Genomic DNA, 26,925 nt, shown 5'->3' on the forward strand with positions numbered 1-26,925 from the left:
TTTTTTTTTAGACACAATCTCATGGGGAAGGCAGCCTGTGCAGTCAGCCACAGAATCTGCCTCCCAACGTGAGTGCAGCTTCTTTTCAACTCTGATAGCAGCTGACAAGCCAGAGGAAATGGTTTCCACTTGTCACCAAACTTAAGGTCAGGGAGGTGGTACCCTCAGCCAACACCCATTGTCTCTGCTCAGAAAGCTCTCTGTACATCTTCAGTAGGTGCTCCAAAGAGACACCATGCCACAGGCATGACCATGTCTGCATCCTACCTACCCACATCTGCAAACAGCTAGGTACAAAAAAAAAATAAAAAACACCTGGAGAGAGACAAGCTGAACAACATGGATGGGAGGGCCAAGAGGAGACAGGAGGTGAGTCATTAAGAATGTGGACCAAACTCTGCAAGTTTTCAAAGGCACGTGGCTCAGGAAGAGTGGGTGAAGACCTGTGGCCTATTTAGATGTGCTTTAAATGTAGCTGTTCCTCCGATTCACTCCAAGCTTCAAATCTTTACCATGAGAAACACAACAGAAAACTACCCAGACTCATTAACATGCAATCAACTGGGAAGCAAAGATATGCTCTTTGCCATTGCAAACAGGTGAAACATAAACTGGCATATTCTTTTCCAATCTGAAGAATTTTTCCTTCACACACAAACTAGCCATGAAATATGTATGGGGACAATTCTGTACACACACAAAAATCCTCGATTGAATTTATGGGCAAATTCCAAGGAATAGTAGGTCAAATGATCAAATAAGGGAAATAATGTTAAAAACAAATATCCCCAAACACATACCACCTTTCCTAAAGTTTCACATGCTCCTGTCATAGGGATGAGGATGAATGCAAATACTGCAATATTACAAGTGAAATGGATTAAAATCAGCTGTTGTCAGATTGGGGTGTTGTAAATGTGATCTATAAGGAATCGCTAAGAGGAAGTTATACAACATGGATTATTTCCAACTCCAGAAATAAGCAACTTGGGTTTTGATTTTTCCTTTCAGGGCAGACACAGTTCACCCTTTCACATTGTAAATCTCACTAGGGCTGAATAATGCTCTCACAAGATCTGACAAAGAAAGAATCAGTCATGTCAGACCAAAAGGCTTCCTTCTGTCTGCTCCATGCAGCTTTCTTCCAATAGGCCAACAGGAATGTAAAATCCTGTTCTCAACTATCCATCATGCTCACCCCATCTTTCAATTAATGACACTGCAATCAGATCGATAGAATGCAAAAAGACCTTTGCATTTCTATACCTAGTAATTTGCTGAGTAACTCCAGCCATAAAATGTGACTTGGGGGAAAAAAACCTCAAGGAAAATGAATTTTCTCTTGACGTAGCAAGCAATGACTCTGACCACATGCCCAGGTTCTTCCTTCAGGCCAGGTTCATCAGCATGCAATGATGGGATGCACCTGGGGAAGCAGGATACTGTCCATGTGGGAGAGCTCCCCCCCCCCCCCCGACACCAACACATGTCTGGTCAACTGGGTCATTTCTCAGGATTGGGGAGCACACTTCCTGGAAATGCACATTAGAGCATCTGGGAGGAAAGCCATTGTTCTCTTCCTCAGCCATTCCTGAACTAGCTCTTGGTGGTCTGTGGCATTCTGTCTGCACAGAAGAACTGGGGAGCCGTGCTGAGTTTAGCTACACTATCAAGTACTGATGGAGCGAGGGGTTCTGCAGAGTAACAGACACGCCAGCCCCACCATGTGTGAATTGTCTGTGTTGAACTCCGCCACCGCGCGCACTGGGATGGTAAAGGATGAGTTCTCTGTGGTGGGCCTGATGCACAGGAGGGCTGGTATAAGATGTCCCCTGTCCTCCAGCACTTCTTCATTTTGGTGTTTCTGGAGCTTTCAAACAACAACTTTAATCCTGAGAAGTAAAATCTTTCTACTACATTGATTCGATAATACAGTTTGGCCCACCACTAGATAACAGAATGAATATTGGTTATATTGCCCAATGTACCAGTGTTTAAATATCAATTCAATCATACACTAAATTAGCACTTTCTTTTCGCTGGGTCTGGGCCTTGGCAGTCAGGGCCTGGGCACCGTCCCTGAACTCTTTTAGGCTGGTGCTCTACCACTTGAGCCACAGCTCTACTTCTGGAATCTGGTAAGAGTCTCATAGACTTTCCTACCAGAGCTGGCTTCAAACTGTGATCCTTATATCTCAGCCTCCTGAGTAACTAGGATTATAAGTGTGAGCCACCAGCACCAAACATTAATTAGCACCTTTGAAATTCAGATTTGATTGAATGGTTCATTAATCAATTGATAGCTTGGCTAGGCTGGAGATTTAACCCATACTAAGCAAGCACTCTACCACTTGTTTGACATAAGGTCTTCCCTAAGCTTACCTAAGCTAGCCTCAAGCTCACCATTTCCTGCTTCTGCCTCCTAGATTGCTGAGATTACACACATGTACCACCACACTCTTGATGAACCTTGAGTATTTTACTAGTAAGGAAGGAATATGCTTACCTCAAAAGCTACTATGAAGGTTGAAAGAGAGAATGCATATAAAAGTATCATGTAATGGCTACCCCTTTCCTCTTCCAATTCTTAGATTTCCACATATAAACCAGCAATTTAAAAAAAAGGTAACCAAACCATGCTGCTTAAATGAGATGCTGCATATAGAACACAATGATCAGTCCAGCACTATACAACCAAAGGGTAGCATCACTATTGCCATACACAGCCAGCAATGTTTCAAAGGCTGAGTGCACCAAGGCTCCAGGAGTGACCATGATGTCCTGCATTCAATCCTAAGTTCCACTTAGCTCTGATCACAGCATTTGTAGAAGACATAAAGGATGAAGTCTATGGCCCATGACAAATCACATATCTCAGATCCACATAGGAAAGAAATATCCATGGGCCCTGGGACAGACAGGCCATGGACAGTCACATCACATGCCTTCCCATGAATCCCAACAACATTTAGACTGGACAAAACATGAGGACTTAAGTTCTGCCATGGAACTAATAAGAAGAAATCGAGAATGTGCCATGTGCTGTGGAGGCCCTGGCCACTTGGGGTTTCCTCCACCAGGGGTGGGGAGCTAAGTGTCCACTTCATAAGCACGTGTCCCTCCATGACACAGCCACCAAGAGCAGGGCAGGTGGGATGTAGAGAAAAGGAATTTTTCTACAGTGAAAAAAGTTAAATCATACAATGAAAATGATTGCACAGCATCATGTGAGAAAAACAATGCTACTCTTGCCATCACGTTTATGGTAATTGGTGTTTGACATCTGTACCACCAGAAGCATTTTTAAAGGACTCTTTTTATTGTTTTGTCATAATGATCATTACCTAATGAAATGAGACAATGCATGAGAGAGCTTAAAATAATCACCACAAAATACCATGCTTTATGAAGACATCAAGTTCATTACCTATGCCTGGTTGATAGAAAACACGGGGAGGCTTTTAGAAACTGAAAACCTATTAAGTCCGCCCGTGATGGGGAGAGGATGTCTGCCATGCTCTCGGGGAGAGAAGAGCAGCTCCCACTCACGGGCTGTGTGCACCTTGCCAGGTAATCTGTGCCATGCGAAGTTTTGTGTCTCACAACCCCTCAGTCTTCACAGCACCCCTCTGCGGTAGGCGCCACTGTCACCATCACTGTTTTTGCAGATGAAGAGATGGACGCCCTGAGAGGTCAGGTGAGTTGTCCAGGATCACAAAGACAGCATGCAACGGGGCCAATGTCAAGTCCAGACAATGGACGCCCAAACTGGGCATCCATGCCTGAGTGACTGGTCACCCTCATCTCCCTCTCAAGTTCCTTAGATCCTTATCAAACTGAACTTCAGTACAGAGTGCTGATGAACTATGCCACATGGCCTGTGAATGGACTGTGGGAAGAAGAGAGAGTCTACAGAGCCAAGCCACCAAAGGCAGCCATGTGAGTTCATTCATTCATTTGGGAATTATCACTCTCTCGGAGTGGTCATTTTCCTAGCATCATCCCCACCTGTTTATCATTTCACTACCATAACATGTGGCTGCATCCAACCCTCCCAAGGGCCACATGTTCCATCTAGTGCTCGGGTTTAAATTCTCTGTAGCAAACGGAAGCTTGAAGGAATTTTCAAGTTCACCTCCATGTGGGCTGAAAGACGAACCTACCCAGCTGCCAAATGATTGTGCAGGTTCTCTGCTGGCTTTGGGTATGCTAAGACAGATGTGTAGACTTGCTGGGTCTCAGGGTTGGCCACACTGGCAAAGGCGCTGAAATTGAATTTTAAAGGGTTGTGGTTGGGGCATAAGATCCCACTTTGAGACAACCAGGAAAGCTAGGAGTCAAAGGGGTTAATCAAATCAAAATCCGCAGGTGGGAGGTCAGGCTGACAAGAGCACCTACAAATTCAAGTGTGACGCGCCCAGAGGAAGCTGGGGCTCACCTTCAATAAGCCGGTGAAATGAGAAGCAAAGCACTTGCAAGAGAGAAAGGTGGATTGCTTGGGGGCAGAGGGGCAATGCTGTGCGTGCAGGGACAAGTGGCCAGTGCACGGATGCTCAGCCAGGGTTGTGGTCAAAGCCCACAGATGCACCTGGGCATTTTGTTTGCAGAAATTCAACTGGGGTTTACATTTCCATAATACTATACAAGTTAGCTTATCATAAGTAGCCCTGCCAGGACCAGGCCTGCGCCCCTGCACCAGTCCCATCCTCTCTCCTCTGGAAGATGGCCGTGTTCATGGGGTTGCCCTGCAGAAGGTTGTCATGATGATCAAAGGAAACAATATCCTTGGATACCCAGAGGTGTATGGCTCATTTTAGTGCCCAGAATGTGAAGCTAAACCCTTAGGTCAAAAGTCCACCAAAGAAAAAGAAAAACACAGAATAAGTAGGAGTTTCTTTCCCTTAGGTGTGCACTATAATGGGAGTTGGTGTGCTGAGTTCAGTTTCTCCTCCTTAATGGTTTAGAAGTCTGTGCTGCCATGCCACAGAGCTGGGACCATGCTGGAGCCATCCGGCCTGTAACCCCAGCCCAGGTGCCCCTCTGACGCAGGGGTGTGGCAGCTCCAGGTGCTCTGGGTGCACACAGCAGGCTCAGGACGCCTCCCTCCAGGCATTCTCAATTGTTTTACATTCCGGAAGAACTGCATGAACTCTTCCAACAGCAATGTTTTGTTCATTCTGAATACCAACAGACTAGGAGCAGAGGGCTCTGCCTGGGCAGACAGCATTCAGAGAAACCACTTCTCCCCCCAGGGTTCCCTGGCTTTTCCATGCAATGATACCACAGTCATTTGCTACTCAAGGACAAAGGCTCCTCACCCCTTTTTAGAAGAATCAAGGACTTGAGCTTGCTGAGAAATGTCCTGACACTTGAGTGACACCACCAATTCTTTTGCTTTTAATTTGAAGGTTGTTTTTTTGTCAGTTGTGAGGCCTGAACTCTGGGCCTGGGTGCTGTCCCTCAGCTCTTCAGCTTGAGACTAGAGTTCTACCACTTGAGGCACAGCACCACTTCTGGTTTTCTGGAAAATAAGAGGTAAGAGTCTCATGCACTTTCCTGCCTGTGCTGGCTTTGAACCACGATTCTCAGATCTCAGCCTCCTGAATAGCTAGGATTACAGGTGTGAGCCACAGCACCCAGCTTTAATTTGGCTTTTTCAGGTAATTCTCATAGTTTTATCCAAGTGATCTATGGACTGTGACCCTCTCATTACCTCCTCCTAAATAGCTGGGCTCCACCGGCGATACACCAGAACCTTTCCTAGAATCCTTGTCCATTTAGGTTTCCAATATAAGTTTTGTGAAAATAACTGAAGCCCATTTCTTTTAGATGTCTTCTTTAGTTCAAATTTCTTACTATTTGCATGAGCCTACCCTCAAATTAGCTATGCCAGCCAAGATCTTTGATGTGCCACATACACAGCTTTCAGGCTATAATCTAAAACATATGTTGCACAAAGGAATCTATTTCTTCATTGATGTCCTGAGCACAAGCAGACAGGCAAAGCAAATGCCTGGCGATGTGCTTTCCCCTCATCTTGTTCCTGCCTGGGTCAGTGTCTGACCTTCAGCACATATAGGCTCCCCACAGTCTGCACAGCAGCATTGCTTCCTGGTCCTGCCTGTGGCCCCTTTGCCATAGCAGAACTAACTTGTAGCTTAAAGTCCAAAACCTGCCCAGGAACTCATCTCATAGAGGAGTTACCAGTAGGCGTCAGGGTAGGGTAGACCATGTTTCCTGAGTATATAATGGCTGCTGCTAATATTCTTTCTTGAAGAGGATGCTATAATATTGCTGTGAGAGTAGAGCCTCTACATCTGAGGAATTAGGATGTAGTTAGAAAAAAAAGGGGAGGAAAAGGACTCATAGGATTTAATTGATAAAAAGTGAATGTAAAGCTGGGAAGGTAGCTCAGTGGTAGAGTGCTTGCCTTGCATGCATGAGGCCGTGGGTTCGATTCCTCAGTACTACATAAGCAGAAAAAGCCAGAAGTGGCTCAAGTGGTACAGCGTTAGTCTTGAGCTGAAGAGCTGAGGGACAGTGCCCAGGCCCAGAGTTCAGGCCCCACAGCGAAAAAAAAAAAAGGTGAATATAGTTTCCCTTTACTGAACTTGTACACTAATGACCTAGGGCAAAACTTAACTGCTCTGCTTTGTTTTCTCTGTTTAGGAAAGCATGCATTCACTCAGAATTCGGGAAGTATACAGAACATAAGAACATTCACCCTTACTTGTGCATACTCAAGGAAATGATCCTCAGTTAAGATTTTTTTTTTTAAATAAAAAGACATTCTGTGAAAGTGTCAGGAAAATATTGAGGAAATATAGAGACAAGAGGCAGTGGGGGGTGGGGATTTAGCTTAGTGGAAGTGCACTTGCCTAACAGTAAGGTCCTCAGCTCTGAAAAAAAAAAAAAAGTTGTTTGATTGTCTCTGTCCCTGGATGTCAGCTTCCTGTTCCCCCTCAGGTGTAAGTAGCTCTATGGGCTTTGTCTTGGTGCCTCAGCCTTGCTTTGCAGAATTTCCACACATAGTGTATTCAGCGTGAACCTGTGTTGAGTCAACTTCATCTTAGAATTCCTCTATGCATCAGGACGTAGGGTATTGTTAGCTATGTGCTTACAGTCAGCTTTCTTAATCCCAGAGGGGTCAGCAGATCAGAGACTGCTTATGAAAAATGCTCTTGACATATGAGGATTCTAAGATACTCACATGTATTGATCCTGCCAAAATGTTGTCCCTGCACAGAAATCGAAAGGGACATCATTCTGTGGGCACCTGCGAGGTTTCCCATTTGGTTTCTCCCTAGCTCTCAGTGGGCACTCCACAATCTGGTGACAAAGACTAGTGGTAATTCGTGACAGAATCCTGAGCAAGCAGCCCCTTTAAAGAGTAATGCATCCCATGTCTTCCCTGGGTCTTTCAAGCACCCACTTCCCTGGGAAGAGCTTCTGTCTTCAGTCAAAGGAGTGCCCTTTCTGCTTCAAGTATCATCCAAAGCCTCATTAATGAAACTGTGGTGGTGTTTGAAGACTATTCAATATAGATTTGCATGGCTACGACATGCCAAGCAATGTTCTAGAAAGACTGTGGTGGGAACCGAGTGTGCACACCAAACACAGACACACACATGCATGCACATACATACACATGTTTGTGCAGTAAATCCACAGAAGTGAATATGCAGTAATTGGTCATGAGAAGTGTTAAGGGAAAGGAAGTAAAGAGGAATCAAAACAGCGGTTGAAAGAGGTGATATTGATGAAGATATATTGTATTCCTAAACTGCTGTGTTAGATAGCAACTCCTTTGTATAATTCCTTAAAGATAATAAATAAAAGAATACATTGCTTTTAAAAGTAAAAGCAAAGAGTTGCCTGGCACTGTTATCTCACCCCTATACTCCTGACAACTCATGAGGCTGAGATCTAAGGGTCCTGTTCAAAGTCCTTGACAGATAAAGTCAGTGAGACTCAAGGGACTGAGCATCATCCATCAACAAAAGAGCCAAACAAGCAAGAGGCCATAAGTTCAAGACTCAGCTCAAGCACAAAAAAGGGAAGAAAAAGAAGGGAGGGAAGGGAAGAAAAGAAGGAGTGAGCACTTATAAAAGGCAAGTTTACAGAAAAATAAAGATGTTAAGTGTGTATTCATATGGTTCCTCTATGGTGGATATAGTAATGACCATAATTGTTATAAATAATCTTTACAGAAGATAGACCAACTAACTAATGTGACAAATAAGCAGAAGGCAGACTAATGGTAGTAGTTATATATATATATATATATATATATATTGATCATTAGATATTATACCAAACAATTCACCTTTTATCCCCTGGACTATGGGGAGGAGCTAACACTCCACTGAGAACAATGAAACCATACAACAAAGCCATTAACCTGGAGTTACCAGTCAGTGACAGAGCCCAATACCACTCAAGGTTTCTAAAAGTTGCCTTTGGCTACAAACTCAGGGTCACTATCAGACAGATCTATCCCTCTAAGAAAAGTAAGGAGGTTCTTATTTTCAACTGGACTTGTAAAGAGATTTGCAAAATTTAATCTTATCTCCTTGCTCCAGACTACAGGGATTTGGGGAGCAAGCACCCAGCATTCCACAGCTCTTAACCCTTCCTTGTACCTCTGTGTCTAAGACAAAAGAAGCTATTACAATTTATGAAGACAAGAAAGGCAAGACAAACCTGTGGAGTGATTCAAGTATGAGCTCAGGGGAAAAGACACCCAGGCTCCTTAGACCAAGGTTACTGACAAAGATTCAGGGAGAACCTAAACCAAGCCTGGATGGCAAACCCAGCAGCAAAAACCGCCGAGGTCTATGGGAAGGCCAAGTGAGTGGAAGGCAGGAGAGCAACAGGATGGCTCGGCTCGCCCCTCGGCAGCAAAGAAGAGCAAAACAAAGCTCTCAAATTCCACCCTAGGCCCAGGCAATTTAATACATTTTAATTATTTATAACTTCCTGTATTCCAGAACTGCTCTGATAAACTAGGTGTATGAGAGAATGGGAAAGTAGAAAGATATGGATACCAGCATACAATGGAGACAGGAAAGGAGTTAATACAGAAATACACAATGAGTACTACGTAATGACCTCTGTATTCCAAGGGGAGGTGGGGCGGGGTAGGAATTTTAGCTTGAGATTGGCTTCCAGCCAATCAAACCATGATACAGATCACAGAGTCCAGAAGAGAAAATAGCTTGCCGTCTTCATACACAAGGCATCGTTACACCACGCCTCCACTCCCCACAAAGCAATCCCTCCCAACTGTGACCACAGCGGAGAAGGATATCCGTCCTTTACTCTGAAGGGAAGACAGGATGCAGTGGACAGAACACCAGTCCTTCTCTAGATGGATGACCCTGCTCGTTCCACTTAGAACTTTGCATTTGGATCTTTTCCCAGGCCAGGACTATGCAGGAGGCTTTGCTCTCAAAACTCGGGCAGTGGGCCGCAGTTAGAAGCCCCAAGTCAGCCACATGACCACAAGGTGGACAGCTGCTGCTAAGCTGTGAGTTTCAGTGGATAACGGGTATCTCATGTATTTATGACTTCCGATGCCTTTAAGTTATAGTGTGTTTATTGTAACAGTAAATCCATTTGTGAGCTAATCGAATATCCCCATTCCCAAACTGCCTTCTCTTTATCTGGAAATAACTCACTCATCTTTTCTCTTCCTCCTCCTCTTCTGTTTCCTCTCCTTTCTACTTCTTCCTCGTCTCATACTCCTCTTCCTTTCCTCCTCTTCTCCCTCCTTTCCCATCTCTTCTTCCTCCTCCCCTCTTTCTCCTCTTCCTCCGTCTTCTGTTGCTGCTTCTCCTCCTCCTCCACCTTCTTCTTCTGCTTTCCTTCCTCCTCTTCCTCCTCCTCCTCCTCCTCCTTCTCTTGCAGTGTAGGAGATTGAATTCAGGGTCTCATGTTTGCTGGGTAAGACCTCTATCACTTGAGCCACACCCCCCATTCTGTTTGCTTTTAGTTTCTTTTTTTAGATAAGATCTCTTCTTTTGCCCAGGCTGACCGCAGATCCTAATTCTCCTACCTTCATCTGCCAAGTAGCTTGGATTACAGGTATGTGTAGCGATACATGATGAATAAGTGGTTTTTCTCATCCAGATCTTACCATTGAAGGGCCGAAAGCATGTGTCTTCTTTACCATAATGGCCATGGCATGCAGCTGGTACCAGCAGTAACAAGAACTTAACAAATATTCATCAGACCATGACAAGACAAAAAGCAGATTCAAAACACAAAAGATAAGGCTGTGATGAGCACCAGCCAAGTGGTGGTGGCCAGCTTACCCAGGGTGAGGCTCTGAGGTCAAACCCAAGGCCTGTCCACACAGCTCTCCCTCTGCTCCAAGGGTTCTGACATATTTAGCTGATTGACCTTCCTCCTGGACCTAAAGCATACCATCCACATCCTCAACTGGAACCAACAAGAGCTGGTCTTTTTATTGTTCAAGTAGGTAGCCTGGATCTAGGCTTCTTTTCGACCTGAGTATTTTAGAAGAGTTCAATAGATCAGTTCAACATTCATTTATCTTGGACTGTCATTTTGATCTATCTTTTATGCAGGTTTATACAATTCAAAGGAATTGTAGTCCTCATTATTTCCTCATTGGTTAATAAATCATTAAGAAGTTAGTTTGACGGGGCTTTTTAAGATGGGGGGGAATCAACCTTTGTTGAAATTGTTAAAAGCAGATTTTCCTCTTAAGCACTGAGATCAATTTTTGTTCAGTTTGGTTTTATTTTTTTTAGAGTGAAACCTAAATGTACAAACACACCATTGCCTCTTAATTTCTATTGTTTGAAGTCTTTGATTAAATACAATTCCCTGTATAGCTTATCTGAGTTCCCATGTGTATAGCTTAGATTGCATTGACCATTCAAACCCATTCAGCAAGTAAGATATGAAAAGCCTGGGACACTTTGCAGCAAATAGTGAAAGGGCATTCAAAGTTTTGGTCCTCCACAGCCACAAAGAGATGTAGGGTGTACAAATAGAATGGCTGAGTCTACTCCCTGCAGGCTGCACCCAACATGGTGGCCTTTCCTCCCAGCTTGATAGAGATCTTTCACCTCACAAGTGGTTCCAGAACTCAGGTAAAGAATCTTTGAAACAAATCTGTTCGGAGACAATAGCTATTATCTTCTAGGAGTCAACAAACTAGCTGTCAGCCAGCCTTACATTTGGATACTCCTGAAAAGACACAGTATGACAGTTCACCAGTTTGTGAGTTTGTGTGAAAAGAGGAAACTATCTTAGAGCAAACAGTCCATGCCAGTTAAGAAGTCGCTGGCACTATCAGATAGAGGGAGCAGAAGAGCTCAAATAATTGTCAATGATCAGTTTCCTCTGTGCACTTTCTCACCCTCATTTTGCTCATGCGCTATGAACAGGAAAACTCCTGCAAGTGAACCAGTCAGCAACCATCCCAAAGCCTCAGGACGGAGGAGAAGAGAACTGATCTAATACATTCCTACAATAAATTCATACATGTGTTACTCCAAACCCCTGCCAAATCGATCATTTCATGAGGGCATAATCTGTAAAAGATTCCCCTGGTTGAATGTTTCAACTCAGTACTTTTGCTGCTCTGACACTGAGACTTGTCCCATTGTCACATAAGATGGTGATGTACAGAGAACAAGGTCTGGAGCTCAGGCTGCCTGGCCCTCCCCTGTTCACTACTCAGGGTTGAATCTTCTGTACCTCATTCTCTGAATCAGGAAATCAGGAGCGGAACCTCTCTTCTGAAGTTGTGTTGAAGCACATATGTACACGTACACACCCCCCCCACACACAAACTGCACGTACGCACAACCTCCCACACACAAACTGCTCTAAAGAGTATGTGCAGTTTGCCCACTTAAGAAACAATTCATAAACACTCTTGAATCCCCCAAAAGAAGTATAGTAAAGTATCCCCCAAATGAGAGGTAGAAGGAAAGAAGTTTCTAGAAGCAAAGTAGGACCCTATTCACAATCAAACTAAAGGGAAGGAACCAAGGATAGCCAGAAGGGAAACTCACAGTTCATAGAAAATGAAGAGTGTAAGCCACAGAATCAGAGAAGAGAATGCAGCAAAGGGCGGGGGGTTGGCTGAGTGGTTGAAACTTCTGGAATGAAAAGTTCTGGACAGGAGTGAAGCCTGGCATGGACTCAAGCCCCAGGCATCCCCCAGGAGTTGGTGGAGAACCAGATTCCCTAGAGAAGACAATCTGGTCAGATATAACCTGTTGTTCTCTGAGAAAGAGAAGTTCCAGTGTGACCGCTGCTCACCACAGTGACCCAAGGCCCAGTGACAGGATGCCTGCCCTGGGCCCTGACAAGTCCCACCTGGGAGAGCGTCTGCCCTGCCTCAGGGCCAGTTCAGGCCTGCCATTGTACACAACAGCCCTTGTTTCCTCCTCTAACAAGCAGCTCAATATCCAACCACCATGGGAACCCAGTCCGAGAGGCACAGGCACGATGGAGGGGAAGCTGCCAAGGCAAGCATTTGGAAAGGAGCTGAGATCACAGCAGGCAAAGCAGCCATGAGGGTGTGTCTGCAAGGAGTCTTTTTAGCTGGGTAAGGGAAAGAGGCCAGTGCAGGTGGGCAGGGCACTTCCATAACCAATTTGAACATTTAATAAAGCTGCCTGTGGTGGATAGATGGCTTCTGATTTGACATCTGCAGCAGAATAAGGGGCTGCAAATTCAATGAACAGTCTCTGGCCAGAGAAAAAAGGTCAAAAGCTTAAGTTTCTGTACTTCCAGTGGTTCCTAGTATCTCCAGTAAGTATACTAAATTAAAAGACATCCTAGGGTTTTCCCTCCTTCTCTTCCCTCTCAAAGGCATTTGTGGTCCCTATGGAGTTCACAACCCCCTGTAAGGCAGTCGCCACTTCTCAAACTCCTTGCATCCGCTGCAATATTTAGGCATCATGCCAGGAATCCATGACTGGTGCCTATAATCCTTGGTACTCAGGGAACTCAGATCTGGAGGATCACCAGTTGAGGCCATTCTGGGAATACAAGTCTGTGGATTCAGCTTGGGTACACCTTTACAGACGTAGGTATTTTCTCTGTCTTGCCACAGCCACCACGGTATGCCCCCCCTCCCCAAACAGAAGGTCCTGTCCACACAAATGTGTTCACGGTGAAAATGGACACTGAACTGGTGCCCATCAGAGGCAGAGCTCAAGCTCATGGTCCGTGGCTAAGTATGAGAGCCTAGGAAAGAATCCACAGGTGCTCTTAGAGTGACTACATAGCGCAAAGTTCCTAACTCCATGGGGGAGGCGGGGTCTCAGAACTTCAACTCTGTAACACATGATCAAACCATATCACTCTACACCCCAAATTGAAATTCTGCATTACCCTGAAATGCATTACTACACTGGGGGTTGGGGGGGGGAAGGGAGATAATCTGAGCCATCAACCAATGATAGGTAGAGTTGAATAAACAAGAGAAGGGGAAAACAATTTCAATGATTTCCACACTGCAAGTGTCCAAAAGATAGGGACTATGGAACCTTCCTATCTCCACCATTCCCTACGAATATTCTCATCACTTCTTTCAGAATTCCAAATGCGACAGAAAGAACTTCTCACTCCTATCAGAGGACTGAAGAAGCACAGGTCCTGAGAAGTCAGGTGCCTTGGTCCTTCAAGTTCTATGAAATAGACTTCTAGATTTCTCCACATCTATGCCTGCATTGCCTGGTTTGGCTCTTGTTTGGAGCAAAATTCTAAGCAACAAAGCTGCCTCAAGCAGTCTTCTCTTCTGGGGGGGCAGGGTGAATGTGTGGAGCCCCAGTTGCTAAGAATAGCTCAGACCACCTTGGAAGGAGCTCTGGATCTGAAAGGAAGCCCACTGTGGAGTGTGTCTCCTTCTCCCCAACCCATCTGTCATTATGAATTTCCCAAAGCGCATCAGAGATGGTTCAATGTGTGGAGGCATGTCTTTTCTCCTATTTCCTTTCAAACACTCAGCTACGCCAACTATTTTTCCTTCCCCAGTGAGGTGCATTTTGGTAACTGGATGATGGATAGACCTTACAGAATCCTCTAAGGAAGAAAGAGAGCAGCAAGAGCCAGGAGAACTTGCCGAAAACAGCAAAGAAATGTAGGCAGTTCCCAAAGGAAGATCTCTTTAACCATATACAGAAAAGCACAACTTTCAATTCACATGACTTTCCCCAAGTTTTGTTTTCTAAACTAGGTAACAAAGATTAGAGGGCCAAAAATGACTGGAGGAAATTTTTGTGGGAATGCATGGGTATGGAAACACACTGCCGGGAAGGAGTGCAATCATCCTGAAAGTCTCCATTTCCAAGTCTTTGCAAACTCAAACTCAGGGGCTCTGTTGTCTAATACACAGATAAGCTTCCAAGAAGAGTTTTTGTATTTCAAAGAAAACTCTCCAACAATGATTGTTTCTTTTTTTTTTTTTTTTGGGTCCGGTCATGGGGGCTGAACTCTGGGTCAGGGCGCTGTCCCTCAGCTCTTCAGCTCAAGGCTAACGCTCTACCACTTGAGCCACAGCGCCATTTCCGGCTTTTTTTTTCTGCTTATGTGGTGCTGAGGAATCGAACTCAGGGCCTCGAGCATGCAAGGCAAGCGCCCTACCACTGAGCCACCTTCCCAGCCCAATGATTGTTTCTTAAAAAAAAAAAAAAAGAAGTAATTATCTATGGGTTATAGAGTGTGGTTGTTTAAAATTATTTTTCTTATTTGTTCATAACAAATAAGAAAACATGACTTTTTTATTAGTATTTTGATGGGGTTGCACCCAGGGTAACAATTCCAGAAGTCAGGTTACAAGTACAATGCTTCCTGGGTGATGCCCCCCTCCCATCCCTTATTTGTGGAGCTGCTGCTCTGTCTGGAGACAATAGGAGGAACTAGTTGTGGCCAGAACAAGTCAAGCCTTGTGCCTTCGTGGAGTTTAATATAGTCTCTACTTGAGAAAATCATAAACTTACGTCGTAAGGGCAACTTGCTACCTAGTTGCCAAAGCAAGCTAAGGTGTCCCAGGCACATGGGACGGACCAACCAACCCATCCACAGCTGAGTCTCAAGCTGACTTCCATCCTCACGGTTCAAAAACCTCACAAAACCCAAATGTGTCTATGATAGTCACCGCCCGAAAACAGATACACTGAAGCTACATAGTCCAGTCCTCTACCCACTCATCAGGAGCTATGCCTGCCCCTAAGCACAGAGTCATTACCAGTCCTGATTCCTGACCAGTTCTGACCTTGCTTGGCCTCACACTGCCATTTGCTGATGACCAGGGTCCCTTCCATTTACAGCAGCCATGAGGATGTGTCCGCAGTGAGCCTCCAGCTGGACTCCAAGGAGTTGGGGGGGGAGGGAGAATGAGTGCCGTGGGCAGCTGACATTAATGATCCAAGTATGCATGAGAGGTGCTGATGGGTCAGCCTGGAAGCCGTATTTGAAAAATAAATAAAGCAAACAGGGCCGGAGGCATTGCTCAGATGGTATAACTTCTGTCTAGTAAGGGCATGGCCCTGACTTCAAAGCCTAGCATGCAAAGAAAAACAAAATGATGGCAGTCATGTCCTGACCCTTTCACTGTCTGTTACGCAATGCTGGGCTGGGTGACCCCAATGGGCTGTGACACACAGCCTGCCTCTGGGACTGGAAGCCTAGACTTCAATCTGGTGGCCTCATGCTCTTCCTTAGCTTTTTCTTCCAAAGCTGGCATTTTACCACTTGAACCACACTTCTACTTGAGCTGGCATTTTTGCTGCCAGATAGTAAAAAAGAAAAAAGAAAAAGAAAGCCCAGAAGTACTTAGTCCTTAACAATGGTAAGGAAATAAATATAACACTTTATTTAATCCTTCATGCCATTTAAATGTAGTTTATCTACCCAGAAAACAAACACAAGTACTTCCCAGGTGAAAAAGGTGAACTATGTCCTTTGTCATGTAAATTTGTGCCCCCCCCCCACCACTACCACTGTCAACATAAGAAAAGGAGTGGGCGCTGGAGAATCATCCCTTCAAATCAGACCAGGTGAAGACTAAGTTGCTGTTCCAGGCCCGGGACTAGAGAGAGGTGAATGCGGAAGGGACTCCATTTCATATTGCACATTGGCGTGAATGCAGTCTCAGCGAGTGAGCTTGGATGCCCTGCTGTTGAAACTCCAATAAGAAGAGGACAATGCAACTCCATTAGCCACCGCCCTGCCTCTGGACATTTCCATCCTTTCATTAAAAATGAAGCTGGCAAAAGCAGAACTCTACCCCATGAACAGTCACGATGTTATTTTCAAGCGCGTTCCTCCCTTGCTTTTCCTTCCGCGGGGCCCTGGACAGCCAGGATAGAGCTCCTCCCCAGCAGGCTTCACAGTGGCCCTGTGGAGTGCACAGAGGTGCCCTGAGGAGCAGCGAGCAGGTGTGGGACCAGACCTCTTCTCCCAGCCTCCCTCTCCAGTCCCCTCTCCTTCCCACCTCCAACTGCATTCTAAATCCCAATGGCCTAAATTAGCCCTGGGGTACATGTCACACCAAGAGCAGAGAGGGGGTACAGGTCACACCAAAAACAGAGAAGGGATACAAGTCACACTACCAAGAGCAGAGAGTGGACAGAGTCATACCAAGAGCAGAGAGGAGGTACAGGTTACACACTGAGAATAGAGAGGGGTACAGGTCACACCACTGTGAGCAGAGAGCATCCCATGGGGAGGGGAGAAGATGGCACCCACCAAGGCTGATGAGCAGGAAACCAAACCACACTCCCGCAAACAACTACACACACACACCAAACAACCACACACACACACCCCAAACAATCATAAACATCCCAAACAACCACACACATCCCAACCACACACACCCCAAACAACCACACACCCCCAAACAACCCCCCCCAAACAACCACACACACCCCAAACAACCACACACCCCCCAAACAACCACACACACCCCAAACAACCACACACACCAAACTCAGCAGCATTGCTGTTTTGAGACACATCTGCCTGGATAGTCTTCCATCTCCATGGACCAAGAGTGAGGCTAAGGCTTTGGGCCTAGTCAGGGCTTGGACCTCGACTGTCAATAAATAAGCCATATATGCTGCTCATCCGATGATGTCAATTCGCCAACACAATCACTGGGTGCATCTAAGGTTTGGGCTCAGTAGGATCACAGTGGGACAACACATCCTCAGCTACATGCTGGTGGCTGGCACCTATCATCTCAGCTACTTAGCAGGCTGACATTAGAAGGATCAAGGTTCTAGGACAGACCGGGCAGAAAGGTCCTCAAAACGCTATTTCTGGGGGAGAAAAACAGTGCGGTGACATGGGCCCCTGAGTCCAACATCACCAGTGAACCTAGAGGAGGTGGGTTCAGACTCAGTCATACAACATTGGCAGAAAGCAAAGGAAGCCTGGAGGCAAGGTTCAAGTGGTAAAGCATCCGTATAACAAGTGCAAGGCCCTGAGTTTAAACCCTAGGATCACCAACATTTTATTTTATTTTATTTGAGAACATACTGTACAGAGGGGTTACAATTACATGGGCAGGATAATGCATACATTTCTTACCAAGCATTGCAGCCTCCCCCTTTGTTTACCCTTCACCTACCTTCCCAGCCTCCCCCCTCCCCCGCACCCAATCATACCCCCCCCCACACCGACATTGTAAAGCTGGTTTTGACATGACATTTTGTACTTCTCATTGTTGCAACAGGTCCACCTGAATCCTTAAACGACTTGTTTGTCCCCATCTCCTCCACATGTTATACTGACATCAAATATAGTGAAAGCGGGGGTTACACTGTGGGGGAGGGACATACAAAGCAACAAAGAAATAATCTTATAAATGCGTGAGAAACACATGCATGAAAGAAACGAAAACATTAAAATACATATTTAAGGGTTCATTTTCCTAACATCACATTATCTGACCTTTTCGCTTGACTCATACCTATACTAGATATTGCAAATAAGGGAAACCATGGGACCTATGTTTCTTTGGGCCTGGCTTACTTCACTTAATATAATTTTTTCCAAACCTTTCCATTTCCTAACAAATGGGGAAATGTCATTCTTTCTGATGGAGGCATAGAATTCCATTGAGGATCACCAAAATTTTGAACAGCAAAAATGAGCAAAGTGTGCTCATTTTAGGGCTTATCCTGAGCCAAACCCCAGCATACAGGCTTGCATAACCCTCATTGCAACCTTGTGTGTCTTTACTTGACGTCTGAGAAAGAGTGGCTCCGAACGCAGAAACACTTTGCGATTCTACAGATGGAACTCAATCCCAGCTCCCTAAAAAGAGCTGTGGGTGAAGTGTGTCCTTTCTCCTCTGGACCAGGGTTGACATGGTCTCAAGGCCTGGTCCGGCCACATCTGTAACATTCACGGGTCAGGGAGTGTGGCCCTGTGTGTGCTCTCTCTACCTCTGCGGTTCAGACAGTTAACATGGCCTAGAATTCCAGCTTTTGAGCCAGATGGCCTGATGTCCCCACCTGGCACATCAAGACACTTACATTTCAGTCTCATCACTTGTGGCCTGAAAATAGCAACACAGTCCAATGTATGGAAAAGAAGAAGGAAGAAAAAGATGGGAACGTCTCCCCCAAAGTTTCAAAGGCTCCTCAAGTTGACAACAGAAGGCAATAGGAGACTCAGCATGAGAATGTGGCACCCAAAATAAAGGCCTTTATCAAAAACTTCACAGTGGATGGGGAAACTGAGTCTCCAAGAGGCAGACGGTGACCCTAGGCTCTTCCTGCCCAGGGGTAGGTAGAGACGTGGGCTGGAGCTTGAAGTATCTGTGCGCCTGTTTTAACCCAGCCAGCACGTGGGTCAGGACACTGGTCCTCTTATACAACATCCTCCACTGCCTCCCCCAGTCCAAAAGGTGGGATGTATGCAGGGTGCACAAAGAATCGGCACTGAGAACAGGCAAATCCCGGGGAGCCCACAACACAGATGCTTCAATGTATATGATGTACATCCTGGAAAATCACACATGCTCTTGAAAGTGCAAAGTCAGACTTCCTCTTCCCTCCCTCTCACTTTCTCTCCTCACAGGCTCAGCCTTATGCAGAGGTGATAAAAATCAGCCTCAGGATCCAAACCAATGTCCTCGGTCCTGCAAAGCCTTCCAGGAGGCAGGGTGGCAGAACACACACAGACACACACACACACACCCACACACACACACACACACACACACAGACACACAGACACAGACACAGACACACACACACACACACACACACACACACACACACACACCCCGCCCATCCCAGAGATGGCTTATTGATGCAATTACATGGTTCAAAGCCAGTGGCACCTGATGGGGGAAGAAAAAGACAAAACCAGAAAGGGCGGGATGGCCCCAGCACTACTCCCTGGGGCCAGCTGTACAAGTGCCAAGTGCCTTTTCCTTGTGAACCACAGAGGCAGGTGCGGGCTGGCAAGCAGACAGGACCACAGCCCTGGCAACAGGAGGAAGTGGTAGTTGAGGTTTCCCGGTAGATCTCCTGATCCTCTCTGGACCTCAGGACCTCTCCTAGGCTCCCCAGTGCTTTCCCTCTCTGGTCTGTGCTTGGCCTGCTCCAGAGGGACAGACAGACAGAAGTTAAAAGAGCAAGGTAAGTTTCCTTTCACCCCTACCCCATCTCCTCATCCCTGTCCAGGGGCAGGGAGTACAGAGTTGGACACACAGGGAATCAAGAGCTCCGGGCTGCTGCCATTGGATCAGTGGGAAACTGGGCTGTTTGCATTTCCAAGTGCTGAATGGCCGGCCACTGTGATGTCCATGTTGATAATTCCTGACGCTTTGTATTCCAGCAAATGTTTAATCCCTCACTGATCAATAATCCTCACTAGGCTGTTCTTTTTTCCTTTTTTTAAAGAACCAAATCCCTTTTTACTCTTCAAATCCTTGAATAAAATTAGGCTGCTTTAGCCCTGGATGCGTTATTCCTCAAAGAAGCTGTGTGGTTTCATAACCTCGGTTGGGGTATTTTTAAAGGGGTTGCCTAGACACACTTGCTCTTGGTGTCACCTAACTTGTCTCTGCAATTGCTGTGTGTTATAAATTGGTCTCCTCAGACACTGCTTTCAACACAGATCTACTTTTTTTTCCCTCAAAAGAAGAAAATAATTCAAAGTGAAGTTATTTGCCCTAACTAAACCAGTGAGTCTAATCTTTGCATTCCTGGCTTACACTTAAGACCTTCTGTACAACTTGATTTCTACCTTCCATCTAAAATTTCTTTCCAAAACCATATTGAAAAGAAAACAACTCCATTCCTAGGCCATCTTAAGAAGCTGTACTTCTTTCTTAGAGGCACAGCTGAATGTTTTGGAAAATGCACATGACACATGGAAAGAGACAACGGCTCTGTGCTCACAGGGGATGGGCTGGCAGGGGGGTCTCACAATCCACTCCAGGTCCACCAAAGTTCCACAAACAATGGCAACAGAAAGAAACTGCCCTTCCTCTGTAGCAGCAACCAAAGCAGCAACTTTCACCAAACCTAACCCAAGCCAGGAGTGCGTCCCACACACACCAACCACTTCCACAGTTAGCCCATAAGAGCCCCAGCAGCTCACCACAATATTTATTAGAAAAACACATAATTTGTGGTGGAGAAAGAAGAGTCTCTCATACAAAAAAGAAAAAAAAAGGGGGGGGGGAAGCTCTTTCAAATGCAATTAACCAAAAGACATATTTCCCCTGTGTTTGTAAAGATCACTCTATGAGAAGCATAGTTTTTGTGTGAGAGGAGGGGGGGGAGAGAAATGGGTTATCCCCACTAGTTAAGAAAGACAATTACATTACTGGAGATTACCTTCATCATTAAGGAGAATGGGCTTTATTCATATTTACAGACCTAAGCAGACTTCAGTTTACAGGTCACAAATGAATCTCTTCTCGTCTCAGATGCACATGTGGACACTGACATGGGCTGCTGTTGAGTTGATTGGATAATAATCTTATTCTCAAGCTCCTGCTGGAAAGAAGAGCTCCAGAGGAGGGCAGGAGGGGGAGGGGGAGATGGGTGAGAGAGGGAGGGAGGGAAGCAAGGAAGGAAGGAAGGAAGGGATAAAAAGAAGAATCCAATCATGTATTCTTCCTGGTTGGAAAAAAAAAAGTAACCCCAGTATCCTGGAAGGATTTCAAACACAGGCGAACAGTGTGCAGGAGGGTGTGTTAACAGCATGCCTTAGCGGTGTGGCCTGCCTGAGACACTCTTCCTTCCCATTGGCTGTTCCCGCTAGAAACCCAGACCCATCCCTCCTTTCAGAAGTCAGGAATTCAGCTCCAGCCAAAGTCCAGAAAACATGCTCACGCAGGGACAAGGCCCCACCACCGATCCATAACCTTTGAGGTTGTGTCCTACAGTCAACCTGAACAACAGTACATAGGAGTGAATTTTTTCTGCCTTGGGTTGTGTTCCCAGCTTTGTGTCTGTTCTAAACTGAAGGTCCATCAAAGAAAAGAAAAATAGACAGCTTTCTTTAGAGAGAACATGCTGTCCTAAATGCTGGGGAGAAAGAACTTTCTCAATCAGGCTTCCAAAACCAGATCTGAAACGTTGTCTATATCTTAAAATCCACCCAGGTGATTTTTTAAAAAAAACTCTGTGCCAAAATAAAGTAAAATCCCCAATTAATATGTGTCCTTTTGTGGACTTAAGCTATATCTCCCTCTGAAATGCCACATACCAACGCACCCTTTGAAAAGCTGTTCAGAATCACTTGGAGCAGCAATATCTAAGCAGTATACAAATATGCATTCAGGTGACAGGATGACTAAGTTTTCTTTTTCAAACAATGTTTTTCTCCCTAACTTCTTTTAAAGCAGATTAATTTTTGAGAATCTGAGAAGATATAATTCTTGCTCATAAGAAAAAAAAGCAACAAAAAATTGAAGGTGGGACAGAAGAAATGGAGAAAAACATTTTATTTTAAAAAATAGTAATAATAAAATATTTTGTGGCCCATTCAGTATTTCCCATATATAATTTATTAAAATTAGATGAAATTATGAATATTAAGTGCTCATTTGAACTAAAGTGCTTCCTCTTTCATACATACATGCACACACACACAATTTGTATTGTATCAGTTTCAGAAGGCAACAGAAACTCTAAGGATACAAAGAAATATGGTGTCCCCAGCCTCTAATACAAAGCATGCTGGGCAGCCCTGAGCTTCTGGATTACTGAAAGGTGTTTCTGTGCACATAATAGCAAGGCCTCCACCTCTCCCTCCCTGCCTGTAACTCATTGCACAGCTGCAGGTAGCTGTGGCTCTAGTCCCCTTATCTAAGGTCCTTGGTCCTTGTTCCATAAAGTATTTTCCTTACCACTATTAAATAAATGAGATGTCCTTCCTGTAATTCTAGGTTTCTGTGTTTAGAATGGAGGTGATTTTGTTTTTAATGCTTTGCTGAAGAGGGAAGAATAAAACTGAGCTCTCGCTCCAAGAGTGTTTATTTATGCTATTATAAGAGCAAACTAACTTTTCAGCACTTAGATTAAAAAATCAGTTTGCAAAGGCTAAACAACTTTCCTGTCGCTACCCCAAGAGTGGGGGTAAAATAAAAATATTCATTTGCCCTAAGATGATCACATGAGAGTTGTAAGTCTTCCCCCCACTCGAGAAAAGAGGGTAAAACCTGGGCCATAACCAGTGCCTGAGTCTGCCATGACCTCACCTAGGGGCCTTCAGCCTATGTCTGTGGTGTGTGTGTGTGTGTGTGTGTGTGTGTGTGTGTACACCAATGCAGACAAAGTCCCTATGTGTGGCCGATGGCCTCATGTACTAGGGTGGCATGGTTCCTCAATAAGTGTAAATTGCATCCACGTCTCCAGATTTGTTTCCATGAACTATACTAGAAAAATGCATCTTAACCAAAGATATATATTATCACAGATACAAGATCTATATATATAGTATGTGATATATCATTGTATGATTCAATTCATACAGAGCTGAAGGCATAAAAATAACTTAAGTGGGGGCTGGGAAGATGGCTCAGTGGTAGAGTGCTTGCCTTGCATGCCTGAGGCCCTGGGTTCGATTCCTCAGCACCACATAAGCAAAAAAGACCAGAGGTGGCGCTGTGGCTCAAGTGGTAGAACGCTAGCCTTGAGCTGAAGAGCTGAGGGACAGCGCCCAGGCCCAGAGTTCAGGCCCTCCTACCGGACCCCCCCCCAAAAAAAAACTTAAGTGGATATTGTTCAAAGTGGTAGTCATTCTGGAAGGTAGCACCCTGGAGAGACCTTAACTTATAAGGAAGGCACTATTTGGAGTGCTGGAAGCGTTCCATTTCCTGATGGGAGTGGTACGTATAGGGGGACTCATGTGTATATTTTGCCACTGGATTTTATACTTTCTAGTATGTGAGTCATTCCTCACCAAAAAGAAAAAAAGAATCTACCAAGTAAGTTCACTGATCATTGATGACTTCTTTAAAATCCATTATTTTTGCCAACTTCAAAAAAAAAATCTGTGAGAAAAAAACGGATTCTTTGCTCTGTTCATTATGAGAACAAAATCAAATGTGAATAATTTAGTGACGGGTTGAGGTTTGACATCTCAAAGCGTTTGGGGCCTAAATTTTTCAGAAGCTCTTGGTTTCACGGTTCACGTTGGCACTCCAGGGCTTCACACCATCAGAATTCAGATATCTGCACTTGGCAATTTTATATGTGGACGTCTACACGTCACATTCTAACAGCACATCAAAACTCATTACATCCAGAAGCAAGTTTGTTATCTCAAAATAGGCACCTTCTTAACCACCCGCCCCCACCAAATTCCTTCACCTTGTTCTATTTTTGTGTCAGAGAGTTTCTCTTTTTCTCATTACCCACTTGGAAATTTGTCTTTGAGTAACTCAGCTGTGCTTTCATACTGACTTTCCACATCTCTCATATCCTACTCTTGGCCACCCCTCCTATGAGCGTATTAGCAATGAACGCCTAATTAGTATTCTGGTTCCTGTCTCTGCCTCCACAGCACCACCGGGGAAATCTTCCCTCTGTGCTCCTGACAGTCCTCTGCTGCTGCAGCACAAAACCCGTCCTCAATGTGACATTCAAGGTCTCCTCTAGCCTCCTCTCCCCACGCCTCCACCGCAACCCTACTGTCCCTCTGCACCTCATCAGCACAGGAAGGGACCGGGCATATTCCTCCCCCACCACCCCTGCTCGTGCCTCGAATCCTTCCTTTCTATGATATCCAAATATTGCATACCCCCTAAAGACAAAACATTCACTGTCTCCCTGAGATGATTTCTGTGAAATGGTTTTCCCCATTGAAGTACCTGTGTGGTTCTATCAGTGGTCAGGCAGGTAATTCTCACCTATGCCAATGTCTCCCAGTGTTCGCTGCACCTTTTATATTGTGGTTTTGTTATCAGTGGTGGCACACGTCAGTTTATAAATACAATGCACCTTGATCATGCCACTCCTTCATCATTCTCTCCCAACCTTCCCAAAACCAGCCCTGTTCTCAATTCTTGGTTTCACAGAATACATATTAAGTATTATGGTTGCCTTCCTCTCTTCATTCATCCACCCTCCCTCCCCTTGACCTACTCATACCTTTAAAGTGCCAGTTTCCTGGTATTCATTTCATTGGACTATGAGTTTGTTTTCCTGAGGAATTTTACCATCCGAATTCTCCCCTGCAAATACCATACTTCAGTTAATACATCTGTGTACACTTGCATACAAACTGTGTCTGTTTAATTGTACACTTACGAATTAGTTTCTCATTTCCATGTGTGTAAGGCCTTGTCTTCACAAAGTAAAATAATAAAATTTCCAAGTTGAAAATTATATTAAGTGAAGTAAGCCAAGCCCAAAGAAACATAGGTCCCATGGTTCCCCTTATTTGCAATATCTAGTATATGTCTGAGTCAAGCAGAAAAGGTCAGATGAGGTGATGTTAGGGAAATAAACCCTAAGATATGTATTCAAATGTTTTCTTTCATGCGATTGTTTCTAACGCATTTATAAGATTATTTCTTTGTTGCTTTGTATGTCCTTCCCACACAGTATAACCTATGCTTTCACTGTATTTGATGTCGGTATAATTTGTGGAGGGGAAAGGGAAAAACAAGTCATTTAAACGGGGATACAGGTGGACCCATTGCGACAATGAGAAGTACAAGTTGTCATGTCGAAAACGAACTTTACAACTTCGGTGGGGAGGGGGCGGGGAGGATTGGGGAAGGGGGGGATGTGAAGGGATGGGTAGGGGAAACAAAGGAGGAGGCTACAATGCTTGATAAGAAATGTACTCATTATCTTGCCCATGTAATTGTAACCCCTCTGTACAGTATTTTCACAATAAAAAAAATGTAAAAAAAAATTTCCAAGTTGATGAACTCCAAAGCCAAGTGTTATTTTTCTCTATGACTCAAGTGTCTCAATGAAGATCTGCTCAGAAGTCGAACTCACAAATTACTAAGTAAGAAACATCAGCAGGGAATCTGTGTTATGTTTGCATTGCATTTAAAATGTCCTTACTAGGATATATATCAACAATAGAATGATGATCTTTTATGTTTGCACAGGCTTTTATGCTCCACCTAAAGTATCTCCTGATTCCCCTACCTTTCAAGTGAAGACAACAGCTTTTATTGGGGCGATTTTTTTTTGGGGGGGGGTCCAGTCATGGGGCCTGAACTCTGGGCCTGGGTGCTGTCCCTCAGCCCTTCAGCTCAAGGCTAGCACTCTACCACTTGAGCCACAGTGCCACTTCCGGCTTTTTTCTTTTTGCTTATGTGGTGCTGAGGAATCGAACCCAGGGCCTCAGGCACGCAAGGCAAGAGCTCTACCACTGAGCCACCTTCCCAGCCCTGGGGCCATTTAACAGAGCAAAGCCACATTCTGGAGACAGATAGTCCAATTTCCTTTGGAACAAAGAGACGAAGTTCTCCAACTCTGGCAGACCTGTTCACGTGATTACCTGACGCTGAATTACTTAACTTCTTGTGTAAAAAGATGGGGCTGCAGAGGTGCCCACCTCCTATGTGTTGTGAAGATGATTTGAGGAAATGCCAGGCATCAGGTGCTATGCAGAGAAGAAAGTCATCAGGGGCAGAACTCCCATGCTGCACCCAGAACCTCCCCCTACACCTCACCCCCACTACGCCCCCCACTGCTCCCACCGCACCCCTCCATCCCCACCGTGTGGGCCTCCCCACTCCCGGCTGGCCAGTCACCCCCTGACCTGGGCCGCCCTCTCGCTGGACCAGACACCCCTCCACCACTAATGGGATCCTGGCTGCACAAGGCCTCTGTCGGCTCTGCAGGCCGGGGAGACAGCGCCCTCCAGCGGCCACCTGCGGAGCAGCACCTGCTGCCCTGTCCAGGGGGGCGGGCGGGCCCAGAGCCTGGCCAGGCAGCTCCCCCTCCGGGTACAGGGCCCCACCCGGCCTCCCTGCCGTGCCAGGTGCCCTCCTCACCAGTCGCTCTGAGATGAGGGTGAAGTTGGTCCAGACTGCCTCCAACTGAGAGCCTCCAACCTCTGCCTCCAGGACCGCGGGGGCCATGGAGTGGCGGGCGTTGGGCGCAGTCAGGGTGGGAGCCAAGGCCAGGCTGGGCCTGCCAACCCTCAGCCTTGCTGGCCCCGCTGACCCAGCGACCCTACGACCCCGGCCCCGCGCAGAGCAGCGGGTGACCCACAAGCTCTGTGCTCTGCTCCCTGGAGAGCCAATGAAGGGCGGCCTGGAGCATAAGGCAACATTCACACCCAGCACCTAGGACAACGGAATGACTCACACTAACACCACACACACAATCACACACACCACACACAGTCACACTCCACACACCACGCACACCACACATGCTCAATCACACCACACATACCACACCCTCACACTCAATTACACCACAC

The 26,925-nt window shown here is 45.5% G+C and overlaps 1 protein-coding gene and 1 long non-coding RNA gene across 22 annotated transcripts in view; one reads left to right on the forward strand and one right to left on the reverse strand.

Annotated features, from left to right (window-relative positions):
• LOC138808151 (hepatoma-derived growth factor-related protein 2-like) overlaps positions 1–26,925 on the reverse strand; it is a 299,202-nt gene that overhangs the window by 198,398 nt on the left and 73,879 nt on the right. The window contains exons 4-7 of one of the 21 annotated variants that reach the window (XR_011366402.1): positions 26,492–26,785; positions 26,050–26,097; positions 24,621–24,703; positions 17,679–21,014 (exon numbers count right to left, since the gene is read on the reverse strand). The exons of 19 other annotated variants lie outside the window; for them this stretch is intronic. Coding sequence is in view for 1 of the 2 variants with exons in the window: in XM_069994100.1 (XP_069850201.1) it covers positions 26,053–26,097; positions 26,492–26,785 (339 nt within the window). In the remaining variant the exon portion in view is untranslated. One more of the 21 variants, XM_069994100.1, reaches the window with a different exon arrangement.
• LOC138808153 (uncharacterized) lies at positions 9,223–11,532 on the forward strand. Its single transcript, XR_011366424.1, has 3 exons — positions 9,223–9,529; positions 10,031–10,086; positions 11,421–11,532. It is a non-coding gene; the product is annotated as an uncharacterized lncRNA (long non-coding RNA).

The sequence above is a fragment of the Dipodomys merriami genome, unplaced genomic scaffold, assembly GCF_024711535.1.
Source record: "Dipodomys merriami isolate MVZ:Mamm:240054 unplaced genomic scaffold, mDipMer1.0.p SCAF_443, whole genome shotgun sequence".
Classification (NCBI taxonomy): domain Eukaryota; kingdom Metazoa; phylum Chordata; class Mammalia; order Rodentia; family Heteromyidae; genus Dipodomys; species Dipodomys merriami.